Raw genomic sequence first — 19,509 nt, 5'->3', positions numbered from 1 at the left:
CTTCATTGAAATAATGTCCATAGATTGATTATCAAGGAATCTTATTATTTAAGTGGATCTTGCACATTTTAACTTTGCAAATATATTGTATAATGTCGAGCTCAGGGTGCACTTCAAGAACCTCCTTCCCACCTTTTTATTCTGGCATCTTCCCACCTCCTTTCCATGAGAAACAGGTTTAGGTAACAATTGTGATGTTTCAGTTGGAGGGTTAAGAAATTGGCCAGATATGATTGCTCTGCTACTGAGTATTTTTTGGTGATCCTTAGTAGAGGCTTTTTTTCTTATTAGGAAATACTTAAAGCTCTGTTTCAATATTGCTGCTGTTCCTATCAGCACTTGTCTTGACAAATAGCTTCTTGCTTGCCTGTTCACTCCGTTTATTTGTATAGTTTGGAAGGAAATTGCCTGAGAAATAAAACTGCAGAGGTTAAAGGAAGTGCTTAGCCTAAGTGGTCATCAAACCCAAATTAACTAAATCCAGGTCACCTACCAGTGAAAGCTGTTCATTGGGTATATTAAATAAAGGCTGAAGCAGTAACCTGCATTAATGACATATTAAGAACAAAAATACCAAAATTCGCTGGACTGTGGGCAGAATGGGTGGATTGGAAGACAGTGAAAGTTATAACAATATTTATTAAAAAAAAGATGAGTATCTACAGTGACATGCAAAAGTTTGGGCACCACTGGTCAAAATTTCTGTTACTGTGAATAGCTAAGAGAGTAAAAGATGACCTGATTTCCGAAAAACATGAAGTTAAAGATGACATATTTCTTTAATATTTTAAGCAAGATTACTTTTTTATTTCCATCTTTTGCAGTTTCAGAATAAAAAAGTAAAAGGGCCCGAAGCAAAAGTTTGGGCACCCTGCATGGTCAGTACTTAGTAACACCCCCCTTTGGCAAGTATCACAGTTTGTAAACGCTTTCTGTAGACAGCGAAGAGTCTCTCAATTCTTGTTTGGGGGATTTTCGCCCATTCTTCCTTGCAACAGGCTTCTAGTTCTGTGAGATTCTTGGGCTGTATTGCATGCACTGCTCTTTTGAGGTCTATCCGCAGATTCTCGATGATGTTTAGGTCAGGGGACTGTGAGGGTCATGGCAAAACCTTCAGCTTGTGCCTCTTGAGGTAGTCCATTGTGGATTTTGAGGTATGTTTAGGTTCATTATCCTGTTGTAGCAGCCATCCTCTTTTCATCTTCAGCTTTTTTACAGACGATGTAATGTTTGCTTCCAGAATTTGCGGGTATTTAATTGAATTCATTCTTCCCGCTACCAATGAAATGTTCCCCGTGTCGCTGGCTGCAATACAAGCCCAAAGCATGATCGATCCACCCCTGTACTTAACAGTTGGAGAGGTGTTCTTTTCATGAAATTCTGCACCTTTTTCTTTCCAAACATACCTTTGCTCATTGCGGCCAAAAAAGTTCTATTTTAACTTCATCAGTCCCCAGGACTTGTTTCCAAAATGCACCAGGCTTGTGTAGATGTTCCTTTGCAGACTTCTGACGCTGAATTTTGTGGTGAGGATGCAGGAAAGGTTTTCTTCTGATGACTCTTCTATGAAGGTCATATTTGTGCAGGTGTCGCTGCACAGTGGAACAGTGCACCACCACTCCAGAGTCTGCTAAATCCTCCTGAAGGTCTTTTGCAGTCAAGCTGAGGTTTTGATTTGCCTTTCTAGCAATCCTACGAACAGTTCTCTTGCAAAGTTTTCTTGGTCTTCCAGACCTCAACTTGAGCTTCACCGTTCCTGTTAACTGCCATTTCTTAATTACATTACGAACTGAGGAAACGGCTACCTGAAAACGCTTTGCTATCTTCATATAGCCTTCTCCTGCTTTGTGGGCATCATTTACTTTAATTTTCAGAGTGCTTGGCAGCTGCTTAGAGGAGCCATGGCTGCTGATTGTTGGGACAAGGTTTGAGGAGTCAGGGTACAGTATTTATAAAGCTTTGAAATTTGCATCTCCTGGCCTTTCCTAACGATGATTGTGAACAAACCATAGCCCGAACAAGTTAATTCAGGTCTGAGACTTTGGTAAAAGTTATCTGAGAGGTCAAATCTCTTGGGGTGCCCAAACTTTTGCATGGTGCTCCTTTCCTTTTTTTTTCATTCTAAAATTGTACAAAACAAAAATAATACACTAATCTTGCTTAAAATGTTGAAAAGAATGTTTCATCTTTAACTTTATGACTTTTGGAGATCAGTTCATCTTCTACTCACTTAACTATTCACAGTAACAGAAATTTTGACCGGGGTGCCCAGACTTTTACATTCCACTGTATAGGCCAGTTAACTTGATATCTGTAGACAGTAGAATGCCTGAAGCTGTCATTAAGGAAGAAATAGCCAGCATTCTGGCCATCAGGCAGACGTAGCATGGATTCATAAAGGGCAGGTCTTGTCTGACAAACTTATTGAGTTCTTTAAGGACATAATGAGTGTAGTGGATAGAGGGGAACAAGAGGATTTCCAGAAGTATTAGGTAAGGTGTGGCATAAAAAGACTTGTCAATAAATTACCGATGCATGGAGTTGGAGGTAATATATTAGCATGGATAGAGAATTGGCTAAGCAATAGAAGGCAGAGAGTTAGGATAAATTGGTGTTTCTGTGGCTAGCATTCAGCATTGTGCAGAGTTCTGCTGATTCGGCGTCAGGCTGTTCACTTTATACATTAACTAGACAACGGGGTGACCTGTTGGGGCACCCTTTGAGAGAAGGGTAGTGCAGTTTGATGTGACCAGAATGAGCATTAAATTTTCCTGAATGCTATTGCTATCTCTTTGATTTGGAAATTAAAGAAGAAAAACTCAGCTAATAAAGAAGAAAGACGCATAGCAAGACAAATACGTGACCAGAATGAACATTAAGTATCCATGAAGTAATCGGGCTTGCTGGGTCGGGTCTGGAATTAAATGTGCGATGTAATGATGGATTTGGCCTTGAATAATCACAGAAGGATTCCATCGATTCCTAGTTGGATTGACTTCTTTTGGCGCCAAAGGATGTCATTTGGAAGAGGCAATTGTATTGTCTGGTGTTCTTCCTGAACTCGTTTGCAATAGGTTCATCATTGCTGTACAAATTGAGGAGTTCATTAGGTAGAGGCTGCAAATTGCCTATCCTGACCTGTCCCTTCATACAGCAGAAATGTGCGGTTTCTCCAGTGAATAGGAAGGCACGACAGTGAGGGCATACTCTGGTCATCCAACCAACATCAGCAGAAATGTGACGGCATGCGAGCAGTGCATTTGGCTTTGCTGTTTCTCTGTCGAGGTATTGTTGTTGAAAGCGGCCATTGTCATCTTCAGCAACTCCCGCAATAATTACTCTATGCCGCATATTCTCGAGTTGATCTTTCCTTTACTCCTCTGTCTCTTCCTGTCTCCTCCTCCTCTGCCTGTTTTGGTCATTCTAGAGACGCGCAGCCCTTTCATCCTTCGTCTCTTCATCTCTTCTACCATTTGTTCTTTCTCTCTGATCCCGGAGTCGTGCGGCCCTGGCCTGATCGGGTTCTTGTTCCCTCTTCCGTCTGTGCCTGTTGTTGTCATTTTGGAGATGTGCATGCTTGTCCTCCTCTTGTCTCGTCTTCTCTCATCTTTTTTTGTCCTGATTCTTTGATCGTGCGGCCCTGGCCTCATCCGATTGTTGTTCCCTCCCTCTCCTTGCCACTTCCCGACGACGTTTGGCATCATCTCTTGACCGTAATGTCCTCCTTCTCTTTCTACGCAACATAATTAAGCTATCCATATATTTTTACCCTAATGCGTGATAGAAGCTAGGAAGCAGTAACACCAAAGCCTCCAAGCTGCTGAGGCTGGTCATGCGCATGCGTTGGGCTGTGGTGTCACGGTCTCCATGGAAGGTGGAAGCGGCTCTGTGAGCATCGTGAGACACTGCTAAGGCTGGCCGTGCGCATGCGTTGGGCTGTGGTGTCCTAATTTCCATAATGGCTGATCGGGTCTCAGGTGAAAGGCAGCCTGTTGGTTTTTGGCGAATGAGCAATTTTATACGAATATATAACCCTGAACTTTGCCTGCATTCTATAAGTTAGTGCATTTTAATTTGATTTAGCCAAAAAAAAGTGCCGCTCTAATGCACTGTTTGCACTAATTGGAGGTCACAGACAGAGCATGAGAGTTTTAGTAGTATATAGACGACTTGATAGAAGGGACTGAATGGTTGTTTGCTTTAGGACGCATCTGGAAATTCCAGTTGGCGGACAATTTCCCTCCACGCCGCTCTAACATATTGGGAAATCATGTACTCGGCAGGTTTACAGCGGTTTGCCTTTACCTACTGCCGTGTGAGTTTAAAGAGATCACCACCTCTTGCAGTGGATGACCAGGACGTCTAAGTGCCTTGTCGTGCTCTTAGCGCTCCACTAACGCCTGCTGGCCTGCCCTCTTGACCGTTGGACCATTAATCAGTCTCCTCTGCTCAATCTGCCAGGGCCAGACTTCACACGCTGGGATAGGCAAATCCCCTACCTCACCGAGGGTCGAAGACCCTCACCTGGTTTGGCCCGTCTGCCGAGACGGTTTACTGGGGCGTGGCTGCTGTGCGTGTTACAGCTACTTGGAGCCACAGGCGAGAGGTGAGAGCTGAGCGCCAGGTGGGGACCAAAGGTGGAAGAGCTGCCCTGAAAAAGGGCATGGTAGGCCCCCCACCAGAGGTGCTACCCCTCCCTAGACACCCCATACACCCCGACTGAATGGTAGTGGATCTAAATTTGCTGATATGCTAAATTGAGTGAAAAAGCAAATTGTGGAGAGGATGTGCAGAGTCTGAAGAGAAGTTTAGATAGGTTAAATGAAAGGGCAAGTGTCTGGCATATTGAGTGCAACATTTGTAAATCCGAGGTTTTCAACATTGGGAAGGAAGAGTGGAAGATCAGGTCATTGTTTAAATGGTTTTAGATTGCAGCATGCTATTGTGCCATGAAACTTCAGTGCTTGTGAATGATTAGCAAAAAGCTGATTTGCAAGTGCAACATGTTATCACAAATGAAAATAGAATGTTGGATTTGATTGCTAGAGGGTTGAATTTAAGAGCAGGTACGTTATGATGCAACCTTACAGGGTATTACTGGGGCCGCACCAGTGCATTTCTGATTTCCTTACTTGAGGAAATATGAATTGGCCTTGGAGGTGGTGCAGAGAAGGTTCACCAGGTTGATTTTGGAGATGACCTGTTTAGCCCCTTGGGAGCGATTGAGTTGCCTGAGACTATACTCTCTGCAATTCAGTAGAATGAGAGGGGACCTTATAGAAATGTATACACTTATGAAGGTGTTAAATAAGATGGAGGCAGGAAAGTTGTTCCCACTGGAAAGAGAGACTAGAACTAGGAACATAGCCTCAAGGTTTAGGGAAATAGATTTGGGATGGAGGAGAAATTGAGTTCAAGAGCTGAGAGGTAATTTTGCTGCCCTATAAATCCCCAGTTAGACCACACTTGGAATATTGTTTGTTTCTGGTTGCCTCATTATAGGAAGGATGTAGTATCCTTGGGGTGCAGAGGAGATTTACTAGGATGCTGCCTGGATTAAACAGTATGTCTTAGGAAGATAGGTTAAGTGAGTTGGGGCTTTTCACTTCGGAGTGAAGGAGGATAGAGGTATATGTGATAAGAGATGTAGATAAGTGGATAGCCAGAGTAGCCAGAGACACCTGTCCAGGGTGGAAATAGCTAATATGAGGGCAGGGGGGAGGGAGGATTTTTAAAGTAATTGGAGGATAGTTGGGGGCGGGGAGGTGGTGTCAGGTTTTTCTCACACAGAGTGGTGGCAGTGTGGAATACCCTGCCGGGGTGGTGACAGAAGCAGATACATTAGGGGCATTTAAGAACCTTATAGGCACATGGATAATAGAAAGTGAAGGGCTATGTAAGAGGGAAGGTTTATTGATCTTATAGTAGATTAAAAGGTGGGCACAACAATGTGGGCCAACGAGCTGGATTTTTTTGCTCAAACTATAAAATATTTCATGGAATACTTTTAAATGGTACTGTTTCCACGTTCCCAGAGAGCAGTGATTCTGGAATTCTCTGCTAAGGGAAGTAGAAGAGGCTACCTCAAAATATAATTGCACATAGATTTTTGCATAATGGGGAATTGAGGGTTATGTGGAAAAGGCAAGTTGGCGGAGCTTAATCCACGGCCGGATCAGCTATGATTGTATTGATGATGGAGCAGGCTCAGTGGGCCTGATGGTCTATTCCTGATCCTATTTCTTTTTTTCTTATGTCAAAGAAGGCTTTTGGGAATCCCAATTTAAATGAAATGAAAATGCCTGGGTATATGTATGTTTTTAAAAAAATTCTGGAATTTTAATCGGTGTTTAAAGCATTTTTGTATGCGAATACTTTTCGCTGATTTTTAAAAATATTTGTAATGTGTTTGCATAATTTCAGGTAACTTAGTAAGGCAGTTTCATTTGGAATGTTTCCAGTATACGCTGTAGATATTTTACTGGAATTATTTGCTCAAACCAGTTCAAGGAATACTTTTAAATGGTATACCTTGTGAAGCATTTTGAATGTGATTACTAAAAGTTGCACTTATATTTGTAGCGTGTTCATCTTAATTCCTGTCAGTTGTGAAGAAGATAGAACTTCACTTTTTATCTTGTTTTAATTAATGTGTCCAAGTGTTGTGGTGGTATTAATTTAATATTTTTTTCCCTTTTTCTGGCAGCATTTTCAGTTGGCATTGATTGATTCCAACCCATGCACTCTGTCTAAAGCAGAAAGTAAGTAATTTTTTTGTTAAACTTCTTAAAAATATCACATTGTGCAATTGTTTAATTGTTTATTTTTTATATGACAGTGTCAGATTTTTGTGCACATTAATATCTATTTAACTTGCTGGTTTCTTTCTTAACATGTTTAATAGTATTTGTTAGTCTAATTATAGAATTGTTAGAGCAAAGGAGGCCATTTGGCCCAGTGGGTCTTACCAGCTCTTTAAGCTATCCCACTATTTTTTCACTCCTTTTACATAGGTCTGCTAATTATTTCCCCTCAAACCCCTATCCAGTTCAGTTTTGAATGGCATAATTGATTCCATCCCCTTGTGACCCATAACCCCTGTACCCCTGGCCCTTGAGCAATCTGGTGATGAAAGTGACAGGCCTCAATTCACTCGCTTTTAAATTAGTCTGCCCTGTATTATTAATAATAATTACTTTATTGATCCTGAGTGGGAAATTATTTTGTTACAGCAGCAACACTGAGCAATAATAATAAATATAATAATATTAACTAATAAAGTATATCATAATATACACAATTTATCAATCTGCAATACTGTGCGACAGTAATGTACAAAATAATAAAACAGAAACCATTGTACTATGATGTGTGTTCTCGTGTCACACAGAGATGAACTGTTGTATATGCTTATTGCATTTGGTGGGAAAGATTTTCTGTAATGATCCTTGTGACAGCTCAACTGCTTATTCAGTAGGTTATGGAGAGGATGTGCCAGATTGTCCATAATGGATAACAGTTTTTGTTCAGCGACCTCCTCTTCACCACTTACTCAAAATTTTGAGTCCGGGTTGTAGCCAAGGACAGATCCAGCCTTTTTGATGAGTTTATTTAGTCTTTTTGCATCACCAGCATTGATGCTGCTCCCCGCATAAAGCTGCAAAGAAGACTGCACTCGCTGCAGCAGGCTGGTAAAAGATCTCCAATATCCTGCTGCTCACAATGATGGATCTCAGCTTCCTTAGAAATAATCTGCTTATCCCTTTCTTGTAAACAGCCTTGATGTGGGTTTTCAAGTAAAGTCTGTTGTTGAGGTGATCACCCAAGTATTTGTACTCCACCACTGCAACTACTTCTCCCAGAATATATGCAGGACATGTCACAGTCCTCTTCCTCCTAAGATCAATCATCATCTCACTGGGTTTGGCTACATTCAGGAGCAGGTGATTCCTCCCGCTTCACTCCACAAACTTGTCCACCAGTTCTGCCCATCTCTGATGTACCCAACCACCGCAGAGTCTGGTGCTGCTCAGCACCATCTCAGACAGAGAACTGTCCAGCCATACAAACTGGGGTCTATCTGTCAGGTAGTCAGTAATTCAGGAGATAGCGGATTTGTCTATGTCCATCCTTTGCAGCTTCTCATTCAGAAGAAGTGGCCGGATTAAATTACAGAAGCTGTTGTATTCCTTCCACTGCTATCTCCTCTGCAACTTAAATGCATGTTTGATTTCTATTTTTCTCTATTTCTGCTGAGAGTTCATTAATTGGAGGTGTTTACTCTGTTAATTTCTGAATGGATGTTGCATGGTTTATTATTTGCAATGTTCTGTTTACCTGATCTATACATAATCTTGTACATTTCTGTAGCATTTCTTAACTTGCTGTGTTCGAAGCAAAACAGATCCAGCTGCACGAATCTCACGTGGTAGTTGAAATTCCTCATCCTTGGAATCATTTTGGTCAAGCTTTTTGGCAACCAGTTTGATGACTTAAGAGTTAGATGTAGCAGTCTAATCTTATTGTTTATAAAAGGTTTAGCAAGACTATTTTTCAGAAGAAATACTTGCCAGGTAATGCGAAAGGGCAAAATGTGAACAAGGTGAGGCAATGAACTTCCACAGCTCAGCATTTACCTTGTCAAGGATGATGCCAAACTAAAATTGGAAATCCTTAAGTATTACCAGGCCAGAAATGTTAGCTATCCTTCATTTCTATTTTATTAGCTATAATGATTGCAATTGTATAGTTTTTCTCAATAAGAAAAAAAATGTTGTTCCTTGTAGTGTAGGCTTAGTTTGATTGTTAGGCTATCATGCCCCACCAGGGTGGGGTAGATGGTAACAAATAATACAGTATAAACACTGGAAGCCCTTGCTGTCTGGGTGAAGTTGCCAAAGGCTGATATTTAGTTGCACATGATTGTCTCTCAACATAACCAGGAGACCTTTCGACACTTACGCATTCATATTCATTTACAGATTTTATTTTTCTCTCAAACAAGGACTCCAAACTAAATTGTAGCATTTAATTGTGCAATATTCAGGAGCAGGAATATTTTGAGTTTTGACTGATACTTTTAAGTTACAAATTGCATCCTTACCGCGTATCAGCGCAAAGCCATTGTACAGCTAGCTTGTTGGAGAAGTGCCCTTATAACTCAACTGTGCTTATTCTTTTTTTCCAACTTGTTTTCCATTGCCAGCTTGAATGTATTTGGCAAAGCCCCATAGCTAATTTTTCCATGATACTTTAGTGTGAGCTGTCTAATTGAGCTGCTGCATTTAGTCTAGTGAAGAGAGTTCGGTAGTGGTATTGAATAGGGAATTTGAAAGCTGGAATCTGCAGAGGAGAGGGAATGACAATGTGTTACCAACTAGTATGAACTGTCAAATTGAGCTGCTGCACTCAGGCTTGTGAAAATAGTCGAATAATGTTGTTGGATAAGGGGTACAAAGCTGGGATCCATCAGTGGTGAAGAAATGGCAACTTTGGGGAAAGTGTATAAACTGTGGGTATTGCTGGTCATGTGCATATGTGCCCTCGTTCTCCCTTGTCCTTGCAGGTCTAAGTGCTGCCCAAGAACTTATGACAAGTTACTGCAATGCATTTTGTATTTGGCGAATAATACAGCCAACATGCACAGTGCGGGTGACTCCCTCATTATGGAGAGCACAGGTGACTCTGTTCCTAGAAAAGATAATGTCATGTTTTCCATGCATGGCTTTACAGCCAGTTTGTCCTGATGATGGAAGGAATGAAAGCTTATGGGATGGCAGTCAAATGGACAGTTTTGTCTTGGATGTTGTGTAATTCATTCATTGCTTTTGGTACTGCACTCATCCAGGTATATGGAGTATATTCTATAGTTCTCCTGACCACTGTAGATATTCAGGAGACTTGAGGTTGGCAGAAGATGAGCCAGTTCTCAGTATACAGCTTCTGGCTTGCTGATACTGTCACTGCATATCTAGTTTGGTTCGTTTTTGAACACTGGTTTTGAACACTCAACACATTGAAGGCAAGGGTCTTGGTATTTGCCATTCTGTTATATATTATTCTGTCAATGGTTTGACTTTCTCAACGATTATCAATGATATAATATGAATGTTAATTGTAATTTGCATGCCTGTGTATTGTCCAGTAATGTTCCAAGTGCACTGACACATCTCACTAGTCATAATTTGACTGCCATGTGCCCCAAAACTTGTGCCGATAGGACCATCTTTCATATTGATCCCATTGGTTGCCTGCACTCTTGAATCATGTGGTCAGATGCAAATAACAACTTGCCTTCTGTGTCATTTGTTGTAGTCTCGGCTCCTTCAGTCTTTAATTGAAGGGAGAGCTGGGATTGGAATTTGGCCTTGTGTCAAAGGAGGAGGTGACTTTAACGGTTTTAAAATATCTCTTAGTCGTTTAAAAACTATAAAAGTAGAACTACAGTATATTTGAAAATAGAAAAATTAATTGAAACACTTAAGATATTTCAAGGAATTAAGGACTTAATAAAATAATAATGGATTTGAAAAAAAAAATTACCTCCTTCACTTTATCCAGAGACCTACAATCCCCTTGAAATAGAGTTACAGATCCTTTACGAGTTCTGATATGGAGCCATCGGCCACTTGGTGCATGAAAGTGTTGCACTATGTTCTATTTAAGTGGTTAAATACCACAGCTTTCCTTTGGAGGCAAGAGCCACAGCCAACAAAATCTATCCTGTTCTCTGCGACATGCAAATTGAATGGAACATCGGTGTAATCATTAACAAATGTTTCTACTTAAGACCTTTTGGTGATTTGAAGAAAAGTCATTGATGATCAGCGGAAGATGGTTGGGTTGAAGACTTTCCTTAAGGAGTTTGTCCGCTTATGGGACTAACGAATGACCTCCAAAAATCTGAAAGTTTGTGTTCTAAATAATATTCAAGCCAGTGGACAAGTTTCCCTTTAATTAACCAATTTTACCAGGATTGCTTGATTCCTAATCAGTTAATATTTGCTGTATCTTGGAAAATCTTGGATTTAAGTGACTTCATGTACAATAAATTAATTTCAAGTTTAATGACTAGTCTGATGTTGGTGCAAACAGCAGCTTAGAGTAGGATTCTAATAATCCTGTACCCAATTTATTAGAAATCCCAAAGGTTCAGCGACTGGCTTTCCTGATTGGTTTTCCCATACTTCCTAATAAAGTCTGTAGGGCCCTGTTCCCATGCTTCCTTTAAAATCATTGGCTTTAAATTCGATAAAGGATATCTGCTGAAACATACAACGGGTTACGGGTTTTGGCCCGAAATGTCGACTGTACTTTTTTCTACAGATGCTGCCTGGCCTGCTGAGGTCCTCCAGCATTTTGTGTGTGTTGCTTGGATTTCTAGCATCCACAGATTTTCTGTTGTTTAGATGATTACGTTTATTTCTTTATTGCTCCAGAAGATCAGAAGTTATTTTTGTATGCAGTATTCTACTGGTGTTTCAACTACAGCAGTTGTAATTGCCACATTTAGGTGAATTTCTGGAGATCCTACATGCACTTGGAAATCAGCTGGCAATGCTAGAGATGAAGAGCTAATTGGATAGGATGCAATTTTTTGAGAAAAAGGCAGATCAAAATCTGATAGTAAAATTCCACTGCAATATTTAATGTGGGTATTTTTATTCACGTTCTTAAACTATTGGTTATCAAAATAATCTTACTGGGATTCACAGTTGTACCACTACTAGTGTTGATGACACTTGGTTCTTGTGTATTTAAAAAAAAATCTAGAATCTACATTATTTGCATTTTAAGGTCATAAAATAAGCGTCCTTTGTCTAGTATAAAGATGGAAACTTGCTTTATGACTGAAAAGCATTGTTTATTTAGCATGAATGAGACTAAATGTGCTGAATTAGTTTTTGGTGACATCAGCAGTGAAAGGGTTCACATTTCCATTGCTAAATATTGTGAGTTAAGATGGTGTAAATTTATAAAACAGATCTAATGAAATTTTGCTACTACTTTGGTAAATAGTAGATTTTTGATAATGGGTGTCAAATAACTCCACAATTATTCGATACCTTTCTGAGGTGTGTTCCAAAATGTATACAGTCTTAAACTTCTGGCCACACCCTTTGTCCACTTAACTTCATGCAGAGGTTCAAGAAAGCTGCATGCATTTTGTTTTTAGAGAAGTTGGTGGCAGGTAGTGAGTGCTGACAGCAAGGGTGGGATTAACAAGATTGTTCCACTAAGCTGGTTAAATGGCTTCCTAAACTGTATCTATGATTGATACATTTTGGTTGGTCACCTGAACAGTGTCTTGTCCCATATTAAGTACATGGAATTGCAATTGCAAAGGTACAAATTAGTCCAATAACATCTAATGTGTTGTCATGTGAATCACTTAAAGCAGGGGTGGCCAACCTTTTACATTCCATGTGTCAATTTTTTCACGCACGAGTTCAGATGCACCATGCAACTCTTGTATCCCCATTCAATTCTTGTAAAAACATGTTAATATAGCATATTTAGCATTTTTACATGATATATTGATTTAATATAAAAACAAGATAAACTTTACTTACCTTAATGAAACTTTTGAGTCTGTTTTGATTTCACCAAGCTTTTAATGTTTGGAGTTAAATTAGTTACTGAGAGCAGCGGGGAATTCTTCAAATTTAAATCAGTCAATCGCGACCTTGTTTTGTTTTTAATCAATTTCATGGCTAAAAATGCTTGTTCATGTCTGTATGTCGTTCTGAAATTATATATCTATCTATCTATATCGGCAAATTTTCTTAGTTCTGGAAAATGTTCGCGCTTATTATCACTTAATGTTTTTCTTTTGCTCATTTTCTTTTGCACTGTGATGGGAACTGAATGTAAAAACAAAGCTTGATTTTTGAAAAAATTCAAAACTGCAAATGTTCACAAAGGACGAACAAAGCACAACTCCGTAGCGCACGCGTGTCAATTGTAAACTGACTGGCAAAAACCTGTGACACACCAGTAGTGCAGACACCTGGCACCTCAGGATCAAACAAGTATCAAACGTGTATTGAACAGTTATGGAACGTTGCAGAACACAAGTCCTTCTTTCCTAGTTTGACTCATTGTACATATAAAAAAATCGTAAAAGATTAATGTGATAGAAGATAACATTCGCCAAAAGATGTGCACAAAATAATAAAGTCGCCAAAAATAGTTGCTAAGTTTTAGATTTATTCTCAGTAAAACCCATTTCTAACTCTAAGCTACTTGAATTCCTGTCATAGATTTTTTTTCTACAAATCGGTTTTTGCATGAGTAGGCTTACTTTTTTATTGTTATCACTGGGGAGCAATGTGCCACTTCTAATCGTCCAATACGCCACTTTTGGCCATCCCTGACTTAAGGCTTAAAATAGATCTATCATCCAATCATTGGAGCAGGACTATTTGACTCAATCATTGTAGATAATGCACTTAAAATGTTTCTCTTGCCTTTCATTTTTGTAGCATAAGGGAAAAGAGCTTAATTTTTTGCTAGAAATCGCACTCTGTGTTATGACCTGACTTCAACATTTGCTCTTGCTTCATATGCAAACTAACATAGATGCTAGAAGTTTGAAGCAAAAACAGAAACTGGGTGGAATACTCAGATACTCAACCCTAGTTTCAGTGTCTCAAGGATTATAAGCTAAGTTTTTTTCTGCCATGCAGAGTGAATATGTAATCTCTCAGATGAGAAGGTGAACTGAGGCTCTGTCCATATGCTTGGCAAATATTCTCTGACTCTGAAGATGAGCAGGTGATTTGTTCTGGACTTCTTAGGCTATGTCTTAACCACTGCCAGCATTGTTAAGCTGAATACTCTTTGTGGGAGCTTCCGTGTAAGCTGTTGTAGTTGCTATGGTGCAGCAGCAACTTCGGACGTATGCCATTGACGAGAAGTAGTTTTGATACCCTGTGTATAATGTTAGTGGATAAAAACACACTATAACACTGTTTAACTGAATTCTTACTACATAGGTTGAAGATGATTAAAACAACTGCTGTTTATGAATAATTGAGTTTCATTAGATGATTTTGTAAGATGGACTTAAATGACAATTTGAAGTTTGTGTGGATGTAACTTTGGTAGAATAGTAAAAGCAGTTTCCCTTAGTCCATACTTAATAACTGTAATCATTTACTTATTGTTTGCATACTCTGAATAACGACGACATTTAACATTTACATGAGTTTTGAATTTTGTCTTAACAGTAGAGTAAATTACAATAAAAAGTAACCACTGTTAAGCATATTATTTTTACACAATTAAATGACACCTTAAAATTTTGTGATATCTAATATAAGTCTTTTATTAAGTGCTTTTTGAATACAATGATATAGATAGCAGTGAAGTACCATTTGAGTATTGCCGATCGTCTCACTGTTTTAATTTCCAGTTTAAATGCTTATACTACATTGCCTATTTTTGGGTGGATGTGAGAATAAATATGAATTCCAGAGCTGCTAGGTAAAAACAATAGTATCACATCACATAAAATAGACTTTGTTTGTAAATAATCCATTTTGTGTACAGTAAGTTTCAGCCAGTGTTTTTGTTAGGTTTGACTATGGTCACTTTGGTAAGAGGCGCAGACTTGTGTACCTACCTTGCCACTTCTGCTTCTCATGCATCCCTCCATTTATGCTAATAAGACTTGGTGAACTTGGAGTTTGTTTCTCTCTGTATGATAGTTCAGCCAGTTGCAATTGAGCCTAATAACAATTCCACTCATTTGCACTTCTGCCCTTTGCTTCTCTTTCTAATTTTGTGATGATCTTTCTCTCTGCAAGAGTATACTTCTGTACCCTCAGTAGAATTAATACTGAAGCAAAAAGACCCAAATCAATTCCTGAATCTGGCTGTGAATATGTTTTCTGTCATACAGATTTGCTGAAGTCAAATCAAGTCAAGTCAAGTCACTTTTTATTGTCATTTTGATCATAACTGCTGGTGCAGTACACAGTAAAAATAGACTGTTTTTCAGGACGATGGTGCTACATGAAACAATACAAAAACTACTCTGAACTACGTAAAACAACACAAAAACTACACTAGACTATAGACCTACCCAGGACTGCATAAAGTGCACAAAACAGTGCAGGCATTACAATAAATAATAAACAAGACAATAGGCACAGTAGAGGGCAGTAGGTTGGTGTCAGTCCAGGCTCTGGGTATTGAGGTGTCTGATGGCTTGGGGGAAGAAACTGTTGCATAGTCTGGTCGTGAGAGCCCGAATGCTTCGGTGCCTTTTGCCAGATGGCAGGAGTGAGAGGAGTTTGTATGAGGGGTGCGTGGGGTCCTTCATAATGCTGTTTGCTTTGCGGATGCAGCGTGTGGTGTAAATGTAATGGCGGGAAGAGAGAACTCAGCTGACCTCACTATCCGCTGCAGGGTCTTGCGATCCGAGATGGTGCAATTTCCGAACCAGGCAGTGATGCAGCTGCTCAGGATGCTCTCAATACAACCTCTGTAGAATGTGGTGAGGATGGGGAGTGGGAGATGGACTTTTCTTAGCCTTCACAGAAAGTAGAAATGCTGCTGGGCTTTCTTTGCTATGGAGCTGGTGTTGAGGGACCAGGTGAGATTCTCTGCCAGGTGAACACCAAGAAATTTGGTGCTCTTAACGATCTCTACTGAGCAGTCGTTGATGTTCAGCAGAGAGTGGTTGTTCCGTGTCCTCTTGAAGTCAACAACCATCTCCTTTGTTTTGTTCATATTCAGAGACAAGTTGTTGGTTTTGCACCAGTCTGTTAGCCACTGCACCTCCTCTCTGTATGCTGACTCATGGTTCTTGCTGATGAGACCCACCACGATTGTGTCATTGGCGAACTTGATGATGTGGTTCAAGCTGTGTGTTGCAGCACAGTCTTGGGTCAGCAGAGTGAACAGCAGTGGACGGAGCACACAGCCCTGGGGGCCCCCGTGCTCAGTGTGATGGTGTTGAAGATGCTGCTTCCAATCTGGACTGACTGAGGTCTCCCAGTCAGGAAGTCTCGGATCCAGTTGCAGAGGGAGGTGTTCAGGCCCAGTAGGCTCAGCTTTCCAATCAGTTTCTGAGAACTGATTGTGTTGAATGCTGAACTGAAGTCTATGAACAGCATTTGAACGTGAACGTACGTGTCTTTTTTGTCCAGGTGGAGGGTGATGGTAATGGCGTCGTCTGTTGAACGGTTGGGACAGTATGCGAACTGCAGGGGGTCCAGTGAGGGGGGCAGCAGGATCTTGATGTGCCTCATGACGCGCCTCTTGAAACACTTCATGTTGATGGATGTGAGTCGTTGAGGCAGGACACTGAAGATTTCTTTGGCACGGTGACGATGGTAGCAGACTTGAAGCACATAGGAACGACGGCACTGCTCGGGGAGATGTTGAAGATGTCAGTGAGAATATCTGCTAGCTGGTCTGCACATCCTCTAAGCACTCTGTCAGGAATATTGTCTGGTCCAGCAGCCTTCTGTGCGTTGACCAGCTGTGTTTCGAGCAGGCAGTCAGTGTGCTCAAAGCAGTCTTGAAGAGCAGAGATGGCTCCTGCTGGCCAGGTTTTCACCTGCTTCTGAACTGGTCTGGAGCACCTGACGAGCAGTCTGTATGCTGGGATTAGCATAACAGAGATGTGATCTGAGTAACCAAGGTGGGGGTGGGGCTCCGCCCGGTACGCATCGGGAATGTTTGTGTAAATAAGGTCCAACACGTTCTCCTCTCTCGTTGCAAAGTCCACGTTCTGATGGAATCTGGGGAGCACTGAATTAAGGTTCACGTGGTTAAAATCTCCGGCGACAATAAACAGTCCATCAGGGTGTGCGTTTTGCAGTTCGCTAATAGCCCCATACAGTTCACAGAGCGCCTCCTTAGCATTAGCGGTGGGGAGAATGTGGACACCGACTATTAGGACAGTGGTGAATTCCCGTGGTAAATAAAATGGCCTGCATCAAACAGTCACAAACTCCACTAGCGATTAGCAGTGTCTGGAAACCAGCACCATGTCGTATTGATGTAAACACACAAGCCACCACCATGAGTCTTACTGGAAAGAGCTGCATCCCTGTCTGCTCGAAACAAGACGAGCCCTTCCAGCTGAATGGCGGCGTCCGGGATTCCATCGGTGAGCCACGTTTCCGTGAAAACACGCACAGCAGACTCTGTACTCCTGCTGAGTATTTCGGTGAAAAAAAACCTTTCCAAATAAAATAATTTCTATTATACAATAAAGTGATTAATCTGCCCTCCATTTTTTTCAGTAATGCTGATAATTTGGCATCTGGCTCACTTGTTAGTTTACAGTGAGAGATTATGGTCCAGTCTACAATTGGGATGTATGGCCAAAGCAGAGAGTTCAGAGTGTTGCCAGGGTCCAGACAGTGAGCCATATGTTTGGCCAGAACTCTGGTTGGAGTTCAGAACTTCAGCGATATGGATGTGTTTGCTTTCACCTGGATCACTTGTTTAGAGTTTTTAATGTTTCCTATTTTCTTTTAAATTCACTAGTGCACTAGAAAAATTATACTTTATTGTTTACATAGCAAAATGTGAAACGTGTTCAGGTATCCACTAGTCCTAAAATTCTGGAGTTTGGCATCTCTCAGGGTGCTGGATTACCAGGGTTCTACTGCAATAGAATTTTGTACCAGCTTTGTTCTCCATCCATACTATGTATCATTCATGTGCTTCACATTCTGAAAACAGCACATGCCTTTTCCATTCTTAATTATCTCTGACGTTTTTGGTTAATGTTTTCTGAGTGTTGTTGGCAGTCTTTAGTTACTTAGTAATTTTGCTTCACACGTACCCCTATAACATTGGTCCCCAACTACCGGGCCGCAAAGCATGTGCTACTGGGCCGCGAGGAAACAATATAATTTGGCGATATGAAATGATATGAGTCAGCTGCACCTTTCCTCATTCCCTGTCACGCCCACTGTTGGAACTTGAACACAATTGAGGTCATTGCATAAGGAACTCCCTTCGAGTATCGCTGTCTCCCATCACCCCTTGATGCGACTGTCTTGTTGCAGGGAAACAAGCCCAGGGCTCCCACTGATTCAGCCATATTGGTGTGTTGCAATGATTTTGTATGTTCATACGGGGAAAATATGCACTGTGTGTTTAATAGCCAAACGTTACTTAAAATGTTATGATACTGTTGACTTATATAAGTGACTTATAATTGACTTATCACTATATTCATGCAAGGAAAATATGCGCTGTGTGTTTAATATTAAATTCGTTAGATAATCCCTTTTAGAAACGAAATTGAGAGTATTAGCCACTTGTAAATGACTTATAGTAGACTTATCACCTATATTCCGGTTGTGATTAACACCCCCTCCCCCCCCCACCCCCCGGTGCAAAAAAGGTTGGTGACCCCTGCCCTACAAGAACACTGCCCATCATATTCTATCTCTGCCACATGAACCTTGCCCAAATAAGCCACTGATTATATTCAAGATTTTTGTTCTTGGTAGTTTGCTTTTCTTACAGAGTAAAGACATGGCTGCCAGCTGACTGTACTGCTTTGCTTTTTTTCTAAAGTTCAACACCTTTCCCACTGCTTTGAGAAAGCCATTTGTGAATATGCAACAAAGTCCTGCCACTAATTGCATGTTACTTTCACACTTAAAACCTACCACCTAGTTTCCATCTCATTACATTTACCATCTCCTCGTACTCCTATTAAAATCTTGAAACAAAGAAGAAAAGTGTAATCGCCACCAAGCATCTGCACACGCCTGCCACATTTATTAGTAATATGTTCCAAATTCTGAGGTACTTTGGTATGATGTGACATGTGATTTTAAAAAGGCTAAGCCTCTGTGTAATTTGTGAACTTTTTAATGTATGCATAGAAATAAAAACTGGTAAGTATGTAAAACAAATATTTGACATGTAGCTAAACAAGTGAAAAATTGTAGAAATAATTGGGTGTAAAATACTGCTTGCCATTGCATAATAATTTGAAATGAAAACCTTTCTTGAACGGCACTGACTTATGGTAATTTTACATAATGCAGTTTGAAGAGTGATATTGTCCCTGACTCAATGATTATTATCCTGAAAAAAATCCATGTGAAAGTTTTGATGTGTCATTTGCATGAATATATCTATGCTGGCATTTAGCATTTGAGTGTACGAACATTTGTATTTTTCAGGAAATGTATTTGCAAATTCTTTACATAGGTGAATTTCTGTGACTTTGAGCACTTTTCTAGATTTCCAGTTTGATATTTGTCACGTCTTTTCAAATAAATATATGTACATTGTTTTAAGTTCAAAACCAATTTTTTCAAGTGTCAACTACTAAAATTATTAATTTTTGTTTGCAGTTCAGTTTCATGTCGCTCACTTGTATGAAATTCAGGTAAGTCATCCTCTTATAACCTACCTCTTTCATGGTTATTTCAGTTTTCTGGAAGAATTTGTGTGAATAATCACTGCAATGAGGGTATTTATGTTTATCTTAGTGAACTTAACGAGAGAGTATGAAAGGCT

The 19,509-nt window shown here is 40.2% G+C and overlaps 1 protein-coding gene across 3 annotated transcripts in view; it reads left to right on the top strand.

The window, feature by feature from the left end:
* Positions 1 to 19,509, top strand: part of kdm6a (lysine (K)-specific demethylase 6A) — a 251,786-nt gene that overhangs the window by 125,363 nt on the left and 106,914 nt on the right. For all 3 annotated transcript variants that reach the window (XM_063050774.1, XM_063050776.1, XM_063050775.1), the window contains 2 exons: positions 6,707 to 6,761; positions 19,344 to 19,378. In XM_063050774.1, the coding sequence (XP_062906844.1) occupies positions 6,707 to 6,761; positions 19,344 to 19,378 (90 nt within the window). The remainder of the gene's footprint in view (positions 1 to 6,706; positions 6,762 to 19,343; positions 19,379 to 19,509) is intronic.

This window comes from Mobula hypostoma, chromosome 6, assembly GCF_963921235.1.
Source record: "Mobula hypostoma chromosome 6, sMobHyp1.1, whole genome shotgun sequence".
NCBI lineage: Eukaryota > Metazoa > Chordata > Chondrichthyes > Myliobatiformes > Myliobatidae > Mobula > Mobula hypostoma.
Note: the sequence above shows the minus strand (reverse complement) of the source record. Positions and strands in the feature narration are given on the sequence as shown.